Source organism: Artemia franciscana, chromosome 3, assembly GCF_032884065.1.
Source record: "Artemia franciscana chromosome 3, ASM3288406v1, whole genome shotgun sequence".
In the NCBI taxonomy this organism is placed as follows: Eukaryota; Metazoa; Arthropoda; class Branchiopoda; order Anostraca; family Artemiidae; genus Artemia; species Artemia franciscana.
Window position 1 is genome coordinate 28987336 of NC_088865.1, and position 23733 is coordinate 29011068.

At 35.1% G+C, this 23733-nt stretch overlaps 1 protein-coding gene across 3 annotated transcripts in view; it reads left to right on the forward strand.

Moving 5' to 3' along the window:
- The window catches only part of LOC136025128 (proliferation marker protein Ki-67-like), a 75986-nt gene that overhangs the window by 16329 nt on the left and 35924 nt on the right, over nt 1-23733 (forward strand). For 2 of the 3 annotated variants that reach the window (XM_065700873.1, XM_065700875.1), the window contains exons 3-7: nt 1512-1665; nt 6550-8418; nt 10833-11050; nt 14136-14220; nt 18024-18148. In XM_065700873.1, the coding sequence (XP_065556945.1) occupies nt 1512-1665; nt 6550-8418; nt 10833-11050; nt 14136-14220; nt 18024-18148 (2451 nt within the window). The remainder of the gene's footprint in view (nt 1-1511; nt 1666-6549; nt 8419-10832; nt 11051-14135; nt 14221-18023; nt 18149-23733) is intronic. The other variant, XM_065700874.1, reaches the window with a different exon arrangement.

Sequence of the window (23733 nt, forward strand, 5' to 3'; positions counted from 1 at the left end):
AGCTTTCTGGGAAATAAACTTATGGGTAGTTATGCTTGTTGGCAGAGGTCAAGTTGACCAAATTTTTTTTTAAATATTTTCTTAGGTTTGAGCGTCGAGGCTGCGAATTAACTTTAAACCTTATACCGTTGTGAATATATTCTTCTTATACTAAGGAATACTGCCCAAAACTCCAAAAAATATGTTAGCCGTTCAAAGCAACATAGCACTCTAGAAGACGATTTTACTGAGTCCATTTGAGAAATGTCTTCACTCTCAAGTGCATCAGGAAGCTCTGAAAGCATTTTCCACCTGATCACATGGGCATCGTTATTACAACTAGTAGTGGGTCATTTATTTTACCCATTAAATGTAATGGGTGAAGTTCCAGTGGTGGGGCTTTGTATCAGTCCATATAGTTCCAGTAAAAGACTGTATTGCAGTAAAGCTCTTGCCTTTTTTAGATCATAGTGAGCCTAAAATTTTAAACTCAGTTTCCAATGACTGCAATCGGAATATGTATGTTTCAAATATCGTTAAACGAGCAAATGAATGTCTTTCCTTGATTAAACTTCTTAATAAATTTAAAGGCCAAAAGGTGCCTCCCCTCCATGGTAACGTTTCCTTTGCCAGGATGTTTTTGCAAAAAGTCTGGCAGGTCAGGCATAGTCATCTTTTCATTGAACTTCGCGACAAAATTAAATCTGTTCAGTAGTGTTTTCTCAGGATAATCTACAAATAAGTTAAAATCTTATACCCCTTCCTCCTTAAAGACTTGCGTTTTACCACCTAAAAAGAAATTAAATAGCATTTTAATGTGCTCTGACAAGTCTGTCATTTTCAAAACCATACTTAAGTTTTCATGGTGGACCCCTTTTCTCCTATTTAGTGTTTTCAGTTGTCTTAATTACTCGTCGACCTCGTACAGTTACTGAGAAGTTTTGAAGCAGTTTCATCCACTTTTTCGTGAATTATCTCATCAAGTAATTAAATGTCTGGTTCGTTCGTTAGTTTCATTAATTTTTTTTTGCAGAAAGAGGCTAGGAACATATTTGGTCCTTGTGTCTTCGAGTTTTTAAACAAAAATGTTTTCTAATCGCTGTACTATTTTCTAATGTAGTAGTTTTTATATTAGTCATTTGTTTGATAAAGTTTTGTTTTGCATAAATTTTACTTGGATCTTCTGAATTTATTTATTTAAATATTGTGCCCTTTTGTTAACTATGCCCTCATAAATTGTTTTTATTTGATTTCAAAACTATTATTAGGTATTGTATTGATGTTCTTCTATTTTATAATTTATTACATTAATGTATTACGTGTATTATTTTGACGGACAAAGCGAGATGGGTTCCCTTAGAGCTTGTAATAGTCTCTTTGAACTATAAAACCGTATCTTATCTAAGCGTTTGAAACCACGTTGGTAGAGAGCTCTGATCTGAATAACCTTGAAGGTGATTTGAAAGAGATAAGTTGGATTTTGAAGAGGGTAAATTTGGAATGCAAATCCTCTATGCTGTTTTTCTTTCCAGATACTGTGTAGAAGCTGCAACCCCGAAAATCCAGCTGTCGTAAATGGTGAATTTATCTCAGTTCAAGGCAAAATCTTGTCTTCTGGAGATATTATTCGAATTGGAACAAGAAACTTTAGATTCGAGTATAATATTAATTGGACCCAGGGACTAGGCAAGTTTTTAAAATTTTAATATTTCTTATTGAAGATCGCTTTAAAGAATAGTTCCATGGGCCAAGGGGACCTTAAGTTGTTATTGGGCCAAAGGGAGGGCATAAAAATGGTTAGGTGTTTTTAAGACCATAATCTTATAAATTATTTGTTGGGAGCACATGCCCTCCAAAATTAGAGCCTTGAAAGTGTAAAAAATATTTCCTAATTATAGAAACTCTAAGTCCTTAGGCCAAGGAGGCTCCACTACAAAAAAAAAAAAAAAAAAAAAAAAAAAAAAAAAAAAAAAAAAAAAAAAAAAAAAAAAAAAAAAAAAAAAAAAAAAAAAAAAAAAAAAAAATAATCAGTTTGCCCAACAATGGGGCCGAAAAAGGCCGGCAAATTTTATTTTTTAAATCGATTGAATTACCTCTTTAAGTTACCTCAAGGGAACCCTATTTCTCCTTAAATTGGGCAAAAATAATATTTTTAATTGGCTTGGGACTTGTATGTCTAAGTCCTTGCGTTAAGGAGACTCCGTTCACACAAACACCAAAAAAGAAGTGGTTTATCCAAAAATGGGACTAAGTGCCAATTTTATTCTGAACTGTTTCAAACTAGCATCTGTAAATCCAATAGCTAAGCGGAGCCTATTTTACAAAAAAAAAATTGGTAGGGCCTGGGATACCCTTAAAATGTAGGATACCCATGTAGAGACGAGGTATCCCTTAAAATGTAGGATAAGCTGGGATACCCATGTAAAGACAAATGCTCGTAAAGCTGATTTGGCTTTTCAGAAAATGAGATTTTTTTTTTCTGTACGTGGAAAAAGACAAGGGAAAAATGGAAATTTCGGATTTAATAGTCGGATCTTTAGTAGTAATATTAAAGGAAAAATTTAATGAAATGGATATGTCTTTTTTTTATTGCATAACAAATTAAATTTTGGTAGAATGTTTGCTGCAGCTGGACGTAAGACCTCTTGAACAATACTGAGATTTAACATGTATGAAATCTGAGAAAGTAACTTAGCATAAATATGTAATGTTGAATGGCAGAAGAACATTTAACGCTATATCAGCGATTGAGGACACTTCAAGTTCTGATCCAGAATTTATTTAAGAGCTGTTTTTGAAACTCTAGTTTTAAATTTGAGTCGCTCGGAATCTCAGGAGATTCCTCTTGAGCTTTAAGCGACAGGCGATCAATCTCACCTAAGCCAATCCAAACAGCTTTCGAATCCAAGCTACCTTTTTGATATCAATATTTTAATTTAAAATATGTACATAATTGCGTTCTAGTACTTTTAAGTGATCTACAATAATTTCTGTAATAAATGTTTTAGAATGATTTTCTCGGTTATGAAATTGTCGACAGTGAAAAAGATTTCGAACGATTCTTTTTTCTCCCTTATTTTACCAAATGTTGATGTTTTCTTTTAATAAGACTTGAATTTTATTATTTGAAGTAAATATATTGCTTTTTTTTGGAGAGACAAGTTGAGATCGATGAATTTTACAAACATATCTGAGAATTAACACAGCTTGGATAGTCTAAGTTATTTGAAACATTTTCGTTTGTTTAAAAATATTTCAATTCGTCCTTTAATAACAATCATATTCTTAAACTTAAATCTCCTCACAACCATTTTACATTTGCACGTAATATTAAAGTTGTGCATTTGGAATCCGTCTCCTTACAAAGATTTGAAAATACACGGATGTTAAGGCCATGGCTCTTATTAAAATTCACAATCTTAGCAGCATCCTGAAGGATATCGTTTCATTCTGGTGCTAAGTTTTTTTTTTGCTGCAAGGGCCTCTTGGAGAATAAGGCAGCGAGTGAAAGTTATATAATTATAATGAGCAGCTTGAAAAAATGATTTAAAACCAATATGTTGCGTAATTATGAAAGATGATTAATGAATCAAAACAGCCTGAGCAAAAGGCATTGAAGAAATGTCTGAGGTAAATGATGAACGAAAATAAAGCACAACAACACTCATATGATTGCTAACACAAATATTGCAGGATAAAAACTGTGGATAGAAGATAAACCAAAATATTAAATATTTAAAAATTTTAAGATGCTAAAGTAAAAATATAGTTGCTGGGGAGATGCTAGAAAAGAAGTCTTTTTGGCTTTTATAACGAAAAAATGACAGTTCTTCCTCCACGAATCTTTATAAATATACCTGGCATATACTAACAATGGAGCCAATTTAGTATTATCAGTTGTTTCGCTCAGTTGAATTGAAAATTTTGGGCTTCCTTTAATTCTTATAATAAGTTGTACTAATAAGTGTATATAAGTATGTACTAATAGTATTAGTGTGTATGTACTAATAAGGTCCTTCTTAATATCAGAAATTCTATTCGAGACAGTGTCGTTTGACAAAGACATTTTTCGAATATCATTGAAATATTTACTTTCATCTGGCATTTCTACAATTTTTCTAAAAATAGTAGTAGGCAATATAAGATCTTCTGCAATGGTGAGCCTCATTTTATTTGTAGCAATACAGTATGAAACCATATGTCACTAGTAAATATTTTTCATTAACGGTCATAGATTTCTCACAGGATTTGTTTTTGCTTTATTTAAATATTTATGCGGTCTTTCAAAATATTATTTTGGTTTATTGACATAAAAACGTACTCTGATTCAAGATGTTTTTTTTTTTTTGAAGGTTTCATATCTCAAAAGCCTATAATTTATTACTGATCAAATGAAAAGGTTGTTGATTATCATTATAATATTGAAATTTTAAGCAAAATGGAAGAAATCATTCATCATATTTTCCTTTTTGTACATTAGATGGTTTTATTTCAATACTTTGTCCCGCCTGAGTAGAGTTTGTTGCGTTGTTATCTGCATCAGTACCATTCTTATGTATGTTAAGCCATTTATCCAGGGCTAAAACTATTTTGATCCCGAAATCAAATAAATATATAAAATAAAATATTGTAATAGTTGATTAATTAGTGAATAAAAAAAAAGAAATGTCGTTACGGTGAAACAGTGACAAGTGACTTCACTAGACGACCCAGTGTTGTCAGAAGGTACAAAAAATAAGTCATAGCCTTGAAAAACAATTTTACTGTGCCAAACGCAATCTCTGAGAACAAAATCTTGCACCCATTAGAAGAATTGACGAACAGAGACCTCTAGTTCGTCCTTCCCAGCCTTCCGAGCACACAGAGAAGCTTCGCTATGTGACGTAAAATTATTCGATTCAAATGATCTATGGATGTCTGAAGAAAGTTATTTTTTTTCTCGAAAAAGTATTTTATGCCAAAATAAGCCAGATTACAATAAAATTAGGCAAGATTCAGCAGATGAATTAAGAAAATACCATCTTTCACCTTCGAAATAAGCCAGACTGGGGAGAAATAAGCCAATATGGCAACACTGCGAAAAGAGTCAATACTTGACTAGTTCACATTACATGCAGTGTTATTGAATCATTGGCTCGCTGAACCCATGTGGGTGCACTCCAACCTTTTTTTGTGCAGGTTTGTGAGAGTAATTCTGCAAAAGTACACATCTAGATGTATAAAATCATATATTTAAATATTTAACATTAAAATCTCTCGCGACCCCATAATTTTGCGACGCGACCCTATTTGGGGTCATGACCCATAGTTTAAGAAGGTCTGATTTATAATTTTTTTCGTTTTACATTTGATGTATTATATGTTTCTATTTCTGCTCATTTTAGGTTTTGGTATCGCTTGTTTCTTTTCTCTGAACACATTCATGGGGGGTATTTTTATTTGTTCCCAGAAATTAGAATTTTTTTTTTTTTATTCCAGGGTAGGGACAATACACTTTTCAAACTTTGATATATTGACCCAGTAACTAATAATTACCATCATTGTGGTAAGTGTAGATAAAGAAGATTAAAGAAACACACTAAAGGGTATCTTGCAAGTGAAAGGACGAGATAAAGAGAAATGATTAAAATAAAAGAACCTTGATATAAACTCTATTTCATATTCTGTAAAGTCAAGTGCTTTTGGGGTTTTATGGTTGGGATGGGGGCTAGATTTTATGTATTCTTGCACATTTCAATTTAAACTATTCATGTAGTTTTCCGGCTAGCGCGAATGACGATGGTCTTTTAAGGCAATGTGGAGACGTCAAATTTTTTTGTTTTACGTTTGGATGCATTGTCAACTGGTTCTAAATTTTATTTCTTTATTGAATTTAATTTCTCTTCGTTTGACTTTTAAATTTGCCTTTTACTTCTCATAGAAAAATAATTTTATAACTTAATTAAAAAAGATATTTTTCGGTAAAATTCTAGTTTAGGCGCTTCTTGCTATCTTTAAAAATAGTTGGTTTAGGTGAATTAAACTTTCATGAAAAAATCCAGGGCCCAAAGTGTACCCGGGGAATGTATTGGCAATGAAAGGTCTGTGTCTATTTCAAATCTAACAAAAAGTGTATTACCTTAACTTAGTTTTTAGAATCATGTTTCATTGGCTTTAGTTTTTGAAAATGCAATTCTTATTATCTCATCAAAATTTTAAGCCATATCAAGCGTCTTTTAGTCCAGAATTTAATAAGCAGATTTACAGATCTTCAAAACTTTACAAATTGGGAGTGAACAAAGCTATGAGGCTCGGAACACTTCTATCGTACTTCGTTTGAGCAGAAGGTCTATTTTGCAAGGTTTTACTTTTATATCACAAATATTCTTAGAGTTCATTAAAGATCAGTGCCCTGTGGAGAGAGAAGAAGTTGAATTAGGCGCTTCAAAATATCTTCCCAGAGGATCACTAAAATTCTGGATTCCTTCCTTATAGTTCTATTCAGCTAAGTCAAGTACCTTCCAGAATAGCCAAAACAATCAAAATTAATTGTTGTTGGCAGAGAAAATTCTCCTATGTTTTTTTTTTCAGGCAAAACCCGACGTTCAAGATCACTTGGAAGAAGTCAAGGCAGTTTGGACACAGAGCAGCAGAATAATTTCAGTCAACAACCCTCCGTGGCTACATCTCAAGCTGATTTAAACAAATCAGAAGCTGTAACCTCTAGTATTATAAAACAACCTAAGATATCAACAGCAACTGAAGAAAATACAGCAAATGATTTGATCGTTAAACCTAAGTCTGTAGAGCAATCGCCCTTCGTGTCTATGGAAAAGACACCCGTTGAAACTTCAAATGAAAAGCTTAGACGAAACCGCAGTAAAGAAACACTCGCCACTCGACAGTCTTCGCCTTTGAAAATGGAAAAAATAACGAGCGAAAAGGTCGAGAGCACCAACTTAGATTCTGTGTTTGCTGAAAGTATTGATATGTTAGAGAAAAACTTGGCCAAAGTAGTCAATAGAAGGAAATCAACAATTGCTGCACGAGAACTCAAAGAGGCTACTCAAAAAAGCATGAGTAGATATCGATTAAGCCTGCCTGTGATTACTGTGGCGAAAAATTGGCCTGATGATAACAATAAACAATGCTCAAAAGCTAATAGAAAAATGTCGATAAAAAGGAATCGTGTTTCTTTATCTATGAAAAACAGTGGTGGATCACTTGAAGAACGTGTTGGAACAAAAGAAGTGGACCTGTGCACTAGTACAGTTGTGGAGGAAGTAATGAAACAGGATGAAATGGAAGAGCCACGATCAGTTGAAAAGGAGATCGAAACCACTAAAATAAATGAATCATTCACAAGTACTATGGATTTATTCGGAAATCGAAAACGCTCTTTATCTAGTAAAAAAGTTAGTAGGTACAGTGAGGTTTCTGGGAAGGAGATAAAAAAGAGCTCTGACGTAGAATCTGGTCGAAGGTTATCTCGAAGAAGCCTCAAAGAAAGTTCTGGGAATTCTGAACCAACTACTGAGATTTCACCCTTAAATAGTGAAAGACGACCCCCCTCTGTGGTAGACACAAATGCTATTGCAAATAATTCTATCAATCTGTTAGATATTGACCAAAACAAACCATTGGACAACCAAGATCATACTAATGCTTGGAGATCGTCTCAAAGAATTGCTAAGAAAACATCAAGTTCTTTATCACCTCAAGATCATGTTTTGAACAGTAGTATTGAGCCATTGAATTTCGATCAAAGCGATAACCAATTAATGGATAGCCAATATCCCATTTATGACAAGAGACTGTCTCGAGGAAGTATAAGCAATAGATTATGTTTTAGAGATTCAGTGGCCGAAGAAGATGATTTTGTGACCGATGGCAGTGAATCGCTGTATTTGCCTGTCTCCAGTCAAGATCCCGTTGCTGCCATCTTGCGTTCCAGTTCTGAAGCGGAGGCCTCTCCCAGCAAAAGAAGAGCAAGCTCAAATAGAAGTTCGGGTAGAAGACTCATAAGTGAACTTTCGCCTAAAAATTCAGAAGCTGAAAACGCATCTGCTAAGGAGTCTACGTTTCTTGCCGAGGATATTTCTGTTCTGGAATCGCAAGATTTGCAAAACAATTTTGAACTTCAAAGCTTAAAAAACCAAACTTTTAGCACTGAAGATGTTAGTATGATATCATTTCTTGATTCTTGTAGTTCTTCCAACCTCACTGTGAAGGATAAAGCGTCTACGCGCAGATTGACCTTGGGAAATAAAGAAGTTGTTGTCGCTCCAGCAGATTCTACAACTCCTCGCCCATCACGTGCTTCTCTGATTGCTGGGACCAAGCCAGACAAGATTTCTGGGACCAAACCAAACAAGATTTCTTTTGGACAAGCTTCTGTGATGCGACATCTTCGTAGCCCTCCTGCTTCTTTAGCACCAGGCATTACTCCTGGACTGTCGAGTAAGTACACATTGGTCTTTTTTGTTGTTGAATTTCCTATTTATATATATATATATATATATATATATATGTATATATAAATATATATATATATATATATATATATATATATATATATATATAATATATATATAGAAGTGAGTATATATATGTGTATATAATAAGTTATATAGTTATATTCCAATAATCACAAGATTATTATATCAATAAAGAAGTGAGGGACCCCTTTTCTTTTGCTGTGACAATCTTGTAAAAAAAAAAAAAAAAAAAAAAAAAAAAAAAAAAAAAAAAAAAAAAAAATTGAAATGCAATTTCAGCATAATTCTCGAATTTAGACGAAAATGCTAGCATATTTTCGTAGCTCGACACTGAAGGAAGTGGGATGAAAAGAATCATCTTCCTCTTATGAGATTTAATTAAAAAAAAATTTCAACTGAAAGTAAGGAGTGAAATTAAAACTTAAAACGAACAGAAATTACTCCGTATATGAAAGGGGCTTTTCCTCCTCAACGCCCCGCTCTTTACGCTTAAGTTTGACTCTTTCTCTTAACTCTACTTTCTAAACAGTAAAACACTTTAGCGTAAAGAACGCTAAAGTCATTTTCATATACGGAGTAATTTCTGTTCGTTTCAAGTTTTAATGTCGCTCCTTACTTTCAGTTGAAAAAACTGTGTTTTTTTTATTTAATTTCTGGAAGTTTTTGAATTAATGCATGTTTTGATCTTGGCTCTCCCTGCATAAATAGTTAAAACGAAATTTAGATATTTTTTTTTTTTTTTGGCTAAATGGCTTTCTCATAGTTTTAATCAGATGATTTTAAGAAAAAAAAGGAGTGAGGGAGATGGCCTAGTTGCCCTCCAATTTTTTGATTACTTAAAAAGACAACTAGAACTTTTAATTCTTACGAACGTTCTCATTAGTAAAAAATATACGTAACTTATCAATTAACTTACGTAACGAACTTCTATATTCATATGTTTTTATTGCGTATACGAGCGGGTTCACCCCCTCGTCAATACCTCGCTCTTTACACTAAGCTTAATTTTGTCCCAATTCCTTAAGAATGACCCCTGAATCACAAAGACCATAGAACAAATAGTTGAAATTACTAAAAATACTTTTGCGTAAAGAGCGAGGTATTACGAGGCGGTAAACCCCTCATATGCGTAATAATTTCTGTTAGTTTTAAGTTTTAATACTGCTTCTTACTTTCAGTTGAAAAACTTTTCATATTTATTTTTTCATTTTTTTTTAAATAATGTTAGAAAATCCTGTGCCCCCTTCATTGAATTTCTCTTCCCCATGACAAATTCCTCCATGGAAAGATCCTCCCACGTAACCCCCTCCCCTCCCCCAACTTCTTCCCCCCAAACCAAAAAATCCCCCTGAAAACGTCTGTACACTTCTCAATAACCATTACTATATGTAAACACAGGGCACAGTTTGTAACTTGCAGCCCCTCCCACAGGGGGGTAAGTCGCACCACGAACTGTTTGGTAGGTACAAAGAATCGCCTCAAAACAATTGAAAATTTTAGACTAAAATGTATTTTTTGGCGTTTGCCCTCCACCCGCCTCTCATAGGGAAATTATTTCTAATAAACAAGGGAATCACAGGAAAATTCCAGGGCTATGGAAGGGAGGCTTAAAACATAATAGACACCTTTCTAGGCCAAAACTTTTCTGTTTACTCTGTCAACAGGTATGCTCGTTTTAATAAGGGAGGGGGGTTCAGATAATTGTTCTATGGAAAAAAAGAGAATGCGTTGGCCATAATCTTTCTGTGGAACGTGGGGCGCTCTTAATCAGCATTAGAGGCCCTGCTGTGTGTAGATGTGAATTATTTTAACTACGACTATATATATACAGAGTATTAGAATACTGCAACAACTCAACATTTTCAACTAATTTCAAGATGTATTCCGTGTCATTTTTGCAACAGAAGGAAGGATATGGCCTCAATGACCCTCTGGCAAAGAATACATAGGAGCTAAAAACTTCATTTCGTGGCACAGCTTGACTAAAAGTCTTTTATGACCTTGTGTATAAAATCTAGTAGTTTTTGGCCTAAAGCACGATTTTTTTGAAGGACTAGGCCTCCGTGCGTACCTGACATAGGTGGGTCCAGTGAACCCTTTCCATCAAAGAAATAATCTGTAGATGCACTTTAAATGTATGAGAGTTTGGATTTGTTTGTGTAAAGGTACTTTTCTTATTCCAACCCTTCCCCCCCATTTCGGTGGGTATATCAAGTATCCCCTCAATTAAAGGCCTGAACTGTCTGCATCCGTGGTTAAATAGTACCTATTTTCAAATAGCTGAGTTATAAATAGTAGAAAACTGTATTTTGCTCCATATTTAAAACTTCATCTGATTGTGATTGCTTGTATTCAAATCTTTCTTGTTTTAAACAGGGGTTCAGACACGAAGATCAGTGTCCTTTGGTCCACAACTAAGTCCTGAATATGTCGACTCACGCCTCCCTCCATCTACGCCAGTAAAAAGAGGGACTAAGCCTACTCATCTGTCTATGACTCAGCCTCGCCTTAGTAAAAGAAGGGTAGATGATATCCCGTCAAGTTTGTTTAAAATGAAGGACAACAAGCCATTGCCAATTTTTAAGAAGAAGGTGGTAAGTCAACAAACCTTATTTTTTACTGATCTGTTTTCTTCACAGTTTGTCAGAGTAACTCAACTTTTCTTCATCATAAATGAGATAAAAAGAATACCAGAATGGAAATGGACCATGCTCAAGCCAATATGGTTTCTTTGGAAAAAGTCATTTGAATAAATTGTGCTGTGAACTGTATTAGCCTTCTAAATAGTCTAGCTAAAAACATTTAATATATGTAAAATGGGAGCACTGTTTGAACTTTGTGTTAGATTTAAGCTTGGGTTTATAAAGGATTTCGGTAAGTAAAATTGTTCAAGGTTGTTTTTTAATTCAGAAAATACCACTCATAATAAAAAATTAAGGGTTATGCCCCGCCTTACTATGCAAAATATCCGTCGTTAAAAATGCTTAGGTTTTAGGCTCCTTAAAATGTCCTATTAACAGGGAAACTTCTGTTTGCTGGAAAATATCCTCAGGCTAAAAAGTTAAAAAGCTCCTTTGGAAATTCCTGCTTCCTTCTCGAAAAACTAATAAGATGTCTAAATTGGCATAGGCCACTAAGACTTCAAACTATGCCTCCAGGGTGAAAAAAAAGTTACTAGTGTCCACTTTAGAAACAAGCAAAAAAATTAAGTTTAGTTTTGAGCTGTCATATGTAGAAGAAAAAAGGAAGAAGAACCAGTTTGCATCAGAATACGTTCATCAAATTATGGCGTATAGTACTACTCATTGAATGTTTTTATGGCGCTTGGTATTAACCAAGTGACATATAGCGATCGCAAATTCTGTCGGTCTGTCGGTCTTTCTGTCCTGGTTTGTCTAGATTAGGCACTTCCAGATAAGCTAGGACGATGAAATTTGGCAGAGGTATCAGGGACCAGAGCAGATTAAATCAGAAATAGTAATTTCCCCGATTCGATCATCTGGGGAGGGGGAGGAGTGGGGAGACGGTTAATTCGGAAAAATTGGGAAAAATGATGTATGTTTAACTTACGAACGGGTGATCGGATCTTAATGAAATTTGATATTCAGAAGGATATCGTGTCTTAGAGCTGTTAATTTAAATCCTGACTGGATCCGGTGACATTGGGAGGGGGGGTTGGAGGGGGAAATCTAAAATCTCGGAAAACGCTTAGAGGGGAGGGATCGGGGTGAAACTTGGTGGTAAAAATAAGCACAAGTTCAAGATACGTGACTGACATACCCTGATCGGATTTGCTCTCTTTGGGGGAGCTGGGGGGGGTGGTAATTCGAAAAAAATGATGTATTTGTAGTTTACGAACGGGTGATCAGATCTTGATGAGATTTGATATTTAGAAGGATCTTGTGCTTCAGAGCTCTTATTCTAAATCCTGACCAGATCTGGTGACATTGGGGGGAGTTGGAGGGGGAAACCGGAAATCTTGGAAAGCGTGAAAATTGAGATATCTTTATCTTAGTAATGGGTGATCGGATTTTAATGCAACTTGAGATATGAAAGATTTTATGTTTCAGATGCTCCATTTTCAATTCGAATCGGATCCGGGGACATAGGGGGCTGGGGGGAAACAAAAATCTTGGAAACCGGAAATCTTGGAAAACGTTTAGAGTGGAGAGATCGGGGTGAGAATTCATGGGAATAATAAGAACAAGCTCTAGATAAGTGATTGACATAATGGTTCCGCTCTCTTTGGGAGAGTTGGGGGGGGGTTAATTCAGAAAAATTAGAAAAATTGAGGTATTTTTAACTTACGAAAGGTTGACCAGATCTTAATGAAATTTGATATTTAGAAGGATCTTGTGCTTTAAAGCTCTAATTTTAAATTCCGGACAGATCCTGTGACATTGGGGGGAGTTGGAGGGGGAAACCGGAATTCTTGGAAACGTGAAAATTGGGGTATTTTTATCTTACGAATAGGTGATCGGGTCTTAATGAAATTTGATATTTAGAATTAATTCATGTGTCTTAAGTTATTTGCTATGTTCTATGTAAGGTGCAATTTTAATGAAATATTTTTTTATGCTATGTAGAAAGAAAGCAACAGCATGATCCAAACACTTGTTTTTTGTGTATAGCTATTTTCGTTTGTATTCCTTAAAATAAAAAGGCTTTAAGTTATGTCCTTAATTACAAAGAAACCACAGTAAAAACGAGATATTTGGTCTTACTCATTAACCTTTGAATACTGGTAATGACAGATATTTGAATATTCGTAAGTCTTAATCTCAGTTGTTGTTTTTTAAAGGAAGAAAGGGTATAAAAAATGATATATATATATATATATATATATATATATATATATATATATATATATATATATATATATATATATATATATATATATATATATATATATATATATATATATATATATATATACTAGTATACTACAGTCAAAAACTAAAAATAGTTTAAATATGAGTAAATAAACTCAGTAAGTTTATGTGCTAAATTCTCACCGGATCTAAATTAATAAAGTTGTAGTAAGATTGAATTTGTTTGTAAATATGCAAAATGAGGGACCTTTGGTAATACTGATTTTTAGTTGCAAACCTACAAAAATAAGATTGTAAATTAGTACTTGTAGTGTTCTTTGTAAACTCGCTTCGCAGGCTGTTCTGTTTTTTGCCGAACGGGGTTGGTAAATCTACAATCCTGAGGCCTATTTTCTTGAGAAATGACTCAAATGTAATCCAATCCAGTTCTCTCGTTGGGTATTTTACTCAAAACTTTCGTTGTTGTGTTAAGGAATCATTTTTACCTGTAGTGTAGTTAACACCTGTTTGGAATGATCCTTGCTAGTTGAGTGATTTTGTTTTTAGTTAACTTATTCAACCACCATTCCTCCAAAAACATAGCCAACCAGGAATCAAGAGAAATGAAATGATCTTGAACAGGTCTCTGGAATTAAAAGGGTTCCAAAAAGAAACAAAAATTTAACAATGACTCAAAGGCCAGCAAGGTGTAAGTCTGGCCCGAGTAAATGGGAACTGTGGACTAGCACACTGGTCAGGATTTATAATTTGAATACTATATAACAGTTTTGTTCTATATCTAACATATCTAATCATAAAATAACTATATCTAACAGTTTTGAGCGCTCCTCATTTATTATTCTTGTAGTTGCAGAATGTGACAAAAGGTTCAATTAATGAGAAAAGCAAGTCTTCTGTTGGAGGCAAAAAGCTGTTCAGCGAAGTTCTAAAAGGTAAGTGGCTCCTTCATCTTTACTTGAGACGATGGTCAACATTGGTACGCAGCAATTCTAGTGTTTGGTGAAACGAATGCTAATGTTTTTCTGCCTCCTGAGGAACAATTAAAACATCTTTCAAACTAGGGGCGGAGTAGGTACAACAGTATCCAAGGTGAGCGAAATCTGTATAGAAGTCTGCATGACTTTGTGTAACCATTCATTAACCATTCAGGTTACCATGACTAACAAAAGTTAGTCATGGTAACCTGAATGTCCGTGTCTACATACTTGATCTAGTGGATTGAATTTAAAATTAGAGAGTTTAACAAGGGTATTGGGGAACTAAATGACATAAGAGAGATGAACTGAAGAGTTAAATAGTTAAATCTAAGAATTCGATACCAAATTTGATAGTCTCCGGCAGAAACGTAAATACATAGTGGTTCACACCAGCATGAGGTTTCAAGATTCCTTATTATTTTGGTATTTTTATTTGGTACTAGATGTTGGGGTGGCGCTTCGCGCCACCCCAACACCTAGTTGGTGGGGGCGCTTCGCCCCCCCCCCAAGCCCCCCCGCGCGTGTGAGTCGTTACGCGCTATTGTAGTTGTGTCCCTATGTCTCACCTTTGAATATAGATAGATAGATATATATATATATATATGTATGTATATATATGTTTTTAACTACGTAAAACTTGCGAATATACAATATTCTTTGCTGTCCCAATGTCTGTGCATATAAATAGATTGTCAGGTTTACCGACTCTTGAACATGCAACATATAATGGTCCATGGGAAAACAATCCGTATTCAGATCTATACCTCATGATTCTAATGATTGCCCTTGAGCTTTGTTGATGGTGATTGCTAATCGACCATTCCCTGTGTCGCCGTCGTCATTTATGTATCCCCCTGTGCCCCCCGGCGTCCCCGTTGTAGTTGTGTCCCTGTGTCCCGGTCGTCATTTATATTCCTTGTGTCCCGGTCGTCATTTGTGTCCCGGTGTCCCAGTCTGTGATTTCTCTTTGAGTGTCCCGGGCGTCATTTATATTCCTTGTGTCCCGGTCGTCATTTGTGTCCCGGTTTCCCGGTCTGTATGTACATTCGTTTTTGAATTGGTCTTTTTTTTAGTTTTTTTAGTTATATCTCATGATTCTAATGATTGCCCTTGAGCTTTGTTGATGGTGATTGCTAATCGAACATTCCCTGTGTCCCCGTCGTCATTTATATATCCCCCTGAGCCCCCCGGCGTCCCCGTTGTAGTTGTGTCCCTGTGTCCCGGTCGTCATTTATATTCCCTGTGTCCCGGTCGTCATTTGTGTCCCGGTGTCCCGGTCTGTATATACATTCGTTTTTGAAATGGTGTATGATGAAATAAATTTTTGTATTTTTCACCCTTTTTTCTTTTTTTTTTTTATTTTTATTTTTTTAGTTTTGTTTTTCTCCTTTATTTTTCATTTTTTTTTCCTTTTTAAATTTTTTTTTTTTTTTTAGTTTTTTTAGTTTTTTAGCTTTTCTAGTTTTTTTGATTAGTTTTTAGTTTTTTTTTTCTTTTTAGTTTTTTTGTAGTTTTTACCTTTTTTTTAGTTTTTTTAGTTTTTTTTTACTTATGCCCTGGTCGTCATTTATACTCCCTGTGTCCCGGTCGTCATTTGTGTCCCGGTGCTTTGTTGATGGTGATTGCTAATCGAACATTCCTTGTGTCCCGGTCGCTTTCTCTTTGAGTGTCCCTGTCGTCATTTATATTCCCTATTTGCCGGTGTCCCGGTCGTCATTTGTGTCCCGATGTCCCGGTCTGTAATTTCGTCAGTCGAAAACATGACGTCAGTCGACACACAAACATGACGTCACTCGACAGACACACACACACACACAGACAACTTATTTTTATATATATAGATATTTTATTATTTGGTATTATTTTATTATATGGTATTATTATTATTGTTATTTGGTATTATTTTAGTAATTATTATTTTGGTAATATTACTATTTGGTATTATTTTGGTAAGCTGATATATTCATATTGTTCAACGTACTCCACTTACCCTTAGCGGTCAAACAATGTATCTTAGAATGAGATCTTTTTTCAATTCCTTAAATTCTTATTAAATTCCTTAAATATTTACAGAACAAACTTATAGACGACATACATTGAACATAACGTCGCTTTCACGCTCAAGTTCGTACCTGACATTTTTATCCTCCCGAGATAACTGCCCATATTGTTTGCTAAGCAGGTATCGAAAAAGTTCCAAATCTGCCAACAAATTTTACTAGGCCATGAAGACTGCCAAGTAGCATTGCTACTGTGCTACCGCACTTTTTCCAAGGTGGTCGCTAAGATTTCCGAAAAGATAGTGTCATTAGGGCAGTGCATATTCTTTTATTATTTCTTTTTGATCCTCCTTATCTGCTTATCCCTGCTCGGAAAATCTTTGTTTATTTTGCTCTGATAAGTGGTCTTCTGACTTTGATGAGAATATTGTTAAACGCCTTGGTTTCAATGTTGTAATGGGAGGAAAAAAAGAAAATACACACTTTTGACTGAAATCAACAAGGTCTATGATCTTCGGACATTGATTAAACAAAAACAAAATCTGAGCAGAATGATGTAACATCAGAAAGGTAAGATCTAGCCATGATTTGTTAGCCAAAAAACTGAGCGATATAAAAAAAAATTAATATTTTCTTCTTATGCTTGTTTTATACACTGTTCCTTAATCGCACTTCAGACATCATATAACGATAAGAGGGTTGTCTGATGGTTGAACGAAGTTTATTTGATGGAGTAGGGAGCGAAGTTGAAAGCTGAAACGGACAAAAATCGTTGCTTTGGAGTGTGTGCAACATTTATCTGCTAAACTAGCTCAAAGAAACTGACTTGCGATGCTTTATGTATTCTTAGAGCGAAACTAGTGCTTCACTGAAAACAAAACAGGATTTTGAACAGTAGAAATATAAAGTGTTTAGAAAGTTTTTTTCCAGTATAAAAATAAAGTTTTAAGGATGTTTTTTTTATGATTTTAATTTGCTTAGTTTAGTACGAGAAGTAGATTATTTTTTATACACAAATCTGATCCCGCCAGCAATAATGACTGTGACTAACTTATAGTTTGAGATTCTCCGTAGATTTTTGGAGATTCTGAGTTCTTGTCTGATCTTAACTAAGTTTCTTGAGTTAATATTGTGTTCCATTAGTTCTTTATTTTGAAAAGTACTAAGTGAATCTCCCCACAGTCTAAACTAAAGAAAAAGGTCTTCAAAACCGGGTCGATGACTAGTTCGGCAGTTCAAATTTTACACTATTAGCCATTGATAATGCCGCTGGTAAACTATTGATTTGCCTTTTAAGCCAGGAGGTAGTTTTGCATCCTGCTTAGTTACTTTTCAGCTGCAAGTAATTTTGTTGTGTTTTTTCCTCTTTTTTTTAATTTTATTTTTTATTTTGCTGTGTTTTAGAAAACTAGAAATGTTTACTAGAAGTTAATGACACAGTGGCTGGTGAAAGGCTATTGAGAATCTTCAGATTCTTTCTGCAGGTTACTTTTGCGCAGACTTTCTGGGGTTTTTGCGTTGGTTTAAAACAATATATTTCTTTTTTTTCGCTGGGTTTCGTTTCGTGTCAGAAGTACTGGTTTTCGCATAGTTCTACAAAAATAGGGAACTCCCTTTTTAAGCCAATTCCGACCAAAGGCTATATGTTTAGTAAAAAAGTCGTATTCTGAATTTCAGTATAAATTTTTGAACCCAAATGTGTGGATTACTTTTATAGTTTTATAAATTCCATCAATGAAGACTTATTTATTTTTACAGCGGCAAAAACACCAAAAGTCAAGAGGCTTCAACATATGACTCCGGTGAAGTTTTACAACAAGACAGATAAACCAAAGAAAAAAGCAGTTTTACATGACGAAAGAAAGGTTGTCAACCTTGGAAATGTAAGCTTTTCTCTATTCTCCATGACAATTATTATTTTAAGTTAGCTTTTCATTGGCTGTTATCAGCTGCTGAGACGTCAAATCGATTAACCTCTTTTTTAAGATTTTAATATTAAGATATTCGATTGATTCGATTTCATAAGATCATTAGTATGTTCTCTACACATGTCCCCGAAATATATAAAAGTCATCGAATAACATCGCAGCATATTAATATATACATAAAATTGTGTTTGTTGTTTATACATCAATATAATATATATGTTCCCGTGAATGCCCGAAATCTGGTTAATGTCGACATTCACCGGTGGATGTCCGAAATTCACTTTTCTCTACTTGGATTCAAATAGTTTTGCCAGTCAGCTTTTTCAGTCTTATACAAGCTATGATGGTAAAAGTTAAAGTTAATTTAGGTTAGGTTATGCTTGGTTTGGTTAGATTTGATTAGGTTAAATTTGGTTATAAATATCGAAAAATGGTTAAAACCTAAGCTAACCCAACCCAATCTAACCAAACCTAATCTAGCGTACCTGTCATCATCAAAACTGGCATTAAACTGAAAAGGTTGACTGGCAACGCTGACTAGATCCAAGGAGAAAAAAAAAGGTATTTCGGACATTCACTAATTTCGGACATTCACGGTAGTGTTGTGCGATATTTAATATTGACATTGATGTATCGGAATATCGAATATCGAAACGTAAATATAGTTATCTAAACCGATATTTTTTGAGGGGTCTCTAGCCCATTTAGCTAATTTGTGTTAAGGGGCCCCTAATTCCAGACAGTACAAAAAAGTATTAAGAGACCCTTGGGGGAGGGGGTGTACCTAAAATCGTGTCAAGAGTGTACTCAAGAACTTCTTAAAGTTTTCTTGCCGATCAGATTTATATAGACTAGCTCACTCGTTTCATGTTGCTTCAATCACAAAGCAAGTAAGTTATGAAATTTGCCTAATGTTTACATGTAGTATTTGTTATTGAAAGTATACTGACATTTTTTTACGGGGGGGGGTATTTTCTACAAGGGAGATTTTTTTGTTGGGAGAGAAGTTTCTAGGAGTGAACTTTACAGGGTAAATTTTACGCTCTGATTTGCCAGAACTCCTATACAAAATTCTTTTATTTATCTTGCTTTCTCTTTGGCGACTCAATTTTACACGTGGTAATGTTCTAGAGGAATTGGCTGGGGGAAATTTTTAGTGGGGTTGGAATTTCTGGGGGATTTTGCGTATGGAGGATCTTCAGCGGGAGAAAACTCCCCTGGAGAAATTATCAGTGGGAGAAAATCTTCTATGTGGGGAGAGTTCTGCGGCAGGAACTTTCCATTAGGGGGGGGGGGGGGGTATTTCCAAGAAAAAAATTTCAAGGAGGAAGTTCTGGTATGACTTGAAGAACGATTAGGAATAAGTCAAAACAAGTCTTTTTTGAAATGATAGTTTGCTAAGTAGAATGATTCTGGTGGAGTTCTCTGTAATACATTGTCTGTAATGCAGGAGGACTTTTAGAGAAGAATTAATTGTCCGAGAAACCTTCCGGGGGATAATTTTTTCGAATGAGGAACTCCCCATAGAGGTATCCAACATGGGGGAAGAGTTTCCCAAGAAGGGAGGGGGCAGGTGTCATAGCATTTACTAAAAATGGTCAGAAGTTAAATTGAAACAACATATTTTTCATTTGAAAGTAAGGAACAACAATAAAATTTAAAACGGACAGAAATTATTTCGTATATGAGGGGGGGGGGGCTTCCCCTCCTCGACACCCCGCTAAAGTTTGAACTTTTGTACTAATTTTTTAGGCTTGAAACACAAGGACCCCTTAATTAGAATCTTTTTGAAAGTGCTAAAAACTTCAGCATGAAGAGCGGGGTATTTAGAAGGGGACAGCACCTTCATATACAGAATGATTTCTGTTCATTTCAAATTTTGATGTGGCTTCTTAATTTCAGCTGGAAAACTTTTTTTTTTTTTTTTTTTTTTTTTTTTTTTTTTTTTTTTTTTTTTTTTTTTTTTTTTTTTTTTTTTTTTTTTTTATTTAATAGCACTACAGCATTCCAGCTCGCAGTCTGACAAGTGCACTACATTTTCCCCAATAGAACTTGTTCTATGACCAGGTACTCTTTAAGCTCTCTCTTTGGAAAATTACCACCTTACCTATACCTGTTACCTTCGGTGACCCTGCTTCTTAGTTTTCATCTGTAACGGGCAGTCTTTGACCACCCTTTAAGCTCCTGGACACTGTTAGCGTCCGCTTTTGCTTTTTTGTGTGTTTGGGGTTGATAGCTCCCCCTCCCCCCTATAGTCATGCCCGTACCCATAGTTGTGGTTTTTGTTTGGCACTGAAAACATTGCAGGTCCAGGTCTATACCAGTTTTTGAAAAATGGCATGTTCTCTGTGGGAGTATTTTGTAAAATTGTCGACGAAGTCTGTAATGTGCAAAATATGCAAAAAGATTATTGCCACTTCTGGGAATACAACCAATCTTAATGCTCATCTCAAGATAAACCATATCAAACAATTTCAAAGCATAAAAAGCAGTACGTTAGCAGGGGGTGTCACTGTTAACCCCGAATTTGATTCGTGTCAATCTGATGATGAACATGTTTCTAGTCCAATTGTCACTTCAAATAGTTAAAATTTAAGCATACCATTAAGTCAGGATAGTGACGCTACCCAAGTTATTTGTGACGGGAGTGACAAGACTGACTCGGAAGAGGCAAGTGCAAGACAATCAGGAATTGATATAATTTTTACAGAACAAACATAGTGCAGAGTACACTAAAACAGTGAAAATAAACAAGCTGTTTGTGAAATTTATCGCTAGAGATATGCAACCCCTCTCTGTCGTATTGAATCTTGGGTTTATAAGAGATCTTCTTCCAGATGTGCATTCTGCGGAGAAATGAAAACTGGTAGAGGTTCTAAAAAAAGGTATGACGTGTTTCCCTTACCATAGATATATGGACCTCCTGCATCACTGGGGGGTTTCATGGCTGTCACTCACCATTTCATTGATGAGAGGTATATTGCTGACGCTATTAAGGCTCACTTTAGGAAAAATGCCACTGAGTGGAGGATCAAAGAAAAGACTGTTGCTGTAGTAACTGATAATGGAGCAAATATAATTTGCGCCGTAAAGGATGCTGCATCCAAAGGAGCTACAGACTGGAGACATGTTTCCTGCTTCGCACATATTCTAAATTTGATCGTGTGTGTGTGTGGGGGGGGGGGAGTGCTATTAACGGTGCTTCTGAATTGTTGCCTCTCGTCGAAAAGGTTTGAAATATTGTCAGTTTTTTTTATACGTAGTGTTTTAGCTACCGACAAGTTGGACCAGGTTCAAATCACTATTGACAATGTTGTACCAAAAACCGAATTACGGAAACCTGATGTGATCACTAGACGGAATTCGTTTCTCATTATTTTGCACAGTCAACAAGATTTGAAGGAGCCGTTAACAAGTTTGCTTGCACTTCTCGGTAAAGTGGACCTCATACTCACTGATAGTGAATGAGGTGTTGTTTCAAACGTGATTACGGTGCTTACGCCCTTTGAAAAGGCAGCTATTGAGCTCTCTTCCGAAAGCTATCCCTCCATCTTAAAAGTCCTGCCTTTGTCTAAGATTTTGAGACGCAAGCTTGTTCAGGTAGATTTTGGTGGATCCTCAGGTGTGGCGGATGAACTTAGAAAGGCTTTGCTGAATAAAATGTCTTGTAGGTTTGTAAGCCTTGGCCAGGTCCCACCCAGCACAATTGCTAAGTATCTTGATCCGCGGTTCAAGAATATGTATACTTCACCTAACGATGTTCTCCAAGTTGAGAGCAAAATCGCAAATGAGATGTGATTTTGCCTTGCTGGCTGCTGAATCTCTATCAGAAGATGCAAGTGCCATAGCCATATCAGAATCAAGCCAGTTTGTGGGGTTCACAGCATGAAGTCCTCATAGTCAATACAGGGCATGCTTCGAAAGCGGCCAAATTGATCATGGCTGCAAACTTTCAGTAGGGAGCCAATAGTTTCAAGAAAATTGATCCACTCAAGTGGTGGAAGTCTTGTGCTATTGAGTGTCAAAAACGCCTGTATGAAATTGCAATGAAATTCGTGTCTGTGCCCGCCACCACTGTCTTTTCTGAAAGAGTGTTTTCCAAGGCTGGTCAGATAATCACTGAAAGGCGGAACCAACTCTCAAGGAAAAAACATTGACATGCTGCTGTTTTTGAATAGTCAGTAGTTTATCTTTCTCTTTTCCTGAGCCTGAGTAATTCTAAATTTGGGTTTAATATATCATTAGTAATAGATATACATTATTATATTTATCTATTGAATAATAGATAATTTTGTATAGTCCATTCTCAGATTTATTTAAGCACATCCTCTGTACTCAGATAGAACAATCTAGGACATTTTCACTGCCCTGATGGTTTGTAATGAGTGTCGATAGGGTTCTGTTTTTCGCTTTTTTTTTTTTTTTTTTTTTTTTTTTTATTGTGTAGAGTTAATCGTGGTAACGAGTCATTCATGTATATAATTTTAGAGATTAAGTACATACTGTGAATTGTGCCCTTTGAACAGGGACGGATCTAGTCCTGTCGGTGTCTGGGGCAAGAATGAAATTTGGTGTCCCCTAATCAACAAACTCATTATAGATTTCGAAATGGAGTTAATGGTTTCTCGAAAGAATCTGTTTCTTTATTGTATATCTCTGTTCAGTTATATTTTTTATTTAAATCCTAGTATCTACAACAACGTTCAAGAAAAACAGAGACTCCACGTAATAACATTTCATTGGTGACACAGTACTTAATACAATTTAAATTGTATACAATTAATCTTATTCAGTACACTGTTAATTAACTGTACATGCTTTTCTCAAAGCAAATCACAATATAATATATTCATGTGAAAGCTTCCAAGCCGTTTCATGGTCTATTTGGATTATACTTAAGTTTGCCAAACGCTGCTCAGCCATCCTGTTTTAAAGATAGTTTTTAATTAGTGTTTATTTCCTGAAACTTCTTTCATTAGAAGCAACTGATACATGCATAGATAAATACATCTTAAAGGCGATCGTCATGTTTGGTTAGGCGTTTTGTAGACTGTATTGGTGCATAGCGGACAAAAGATTATACGGTGTTAATAACAGCGGTTAATGCATTTAATAAAAACTTTAACCGAATATTTTGTAGTATATAAGCTATGGGAGTTGTTGAGTTTTTTTTTTTTTTTTCGTTTTCAACCTCTATTTGATGCTATCCTGAATATGTGTGAAAAAACAATTCCAGTAAATATTTTTCATATATTTTTATATATATTTTTTTTTCATATATTTTTCGATGCTGTTAGAATAATTATATTGAACATAATTCCTACGATATCGAATTGTAGACATGACAACAATGGGCTTTTTTGTCCCATTGAATACTTCTTGAATTTTTGAATGTAAAAAGTTGTTCATTGCTTCAATAAGCACATAAATTTGATCCTGGCTGTAAATTTATTAGAAAACATAAATAAAATGGAATACCAATATTGTAGCCATGAACACAATGGAATAATGTGAAAGCGCAAAAAGGACGAATTTTTACC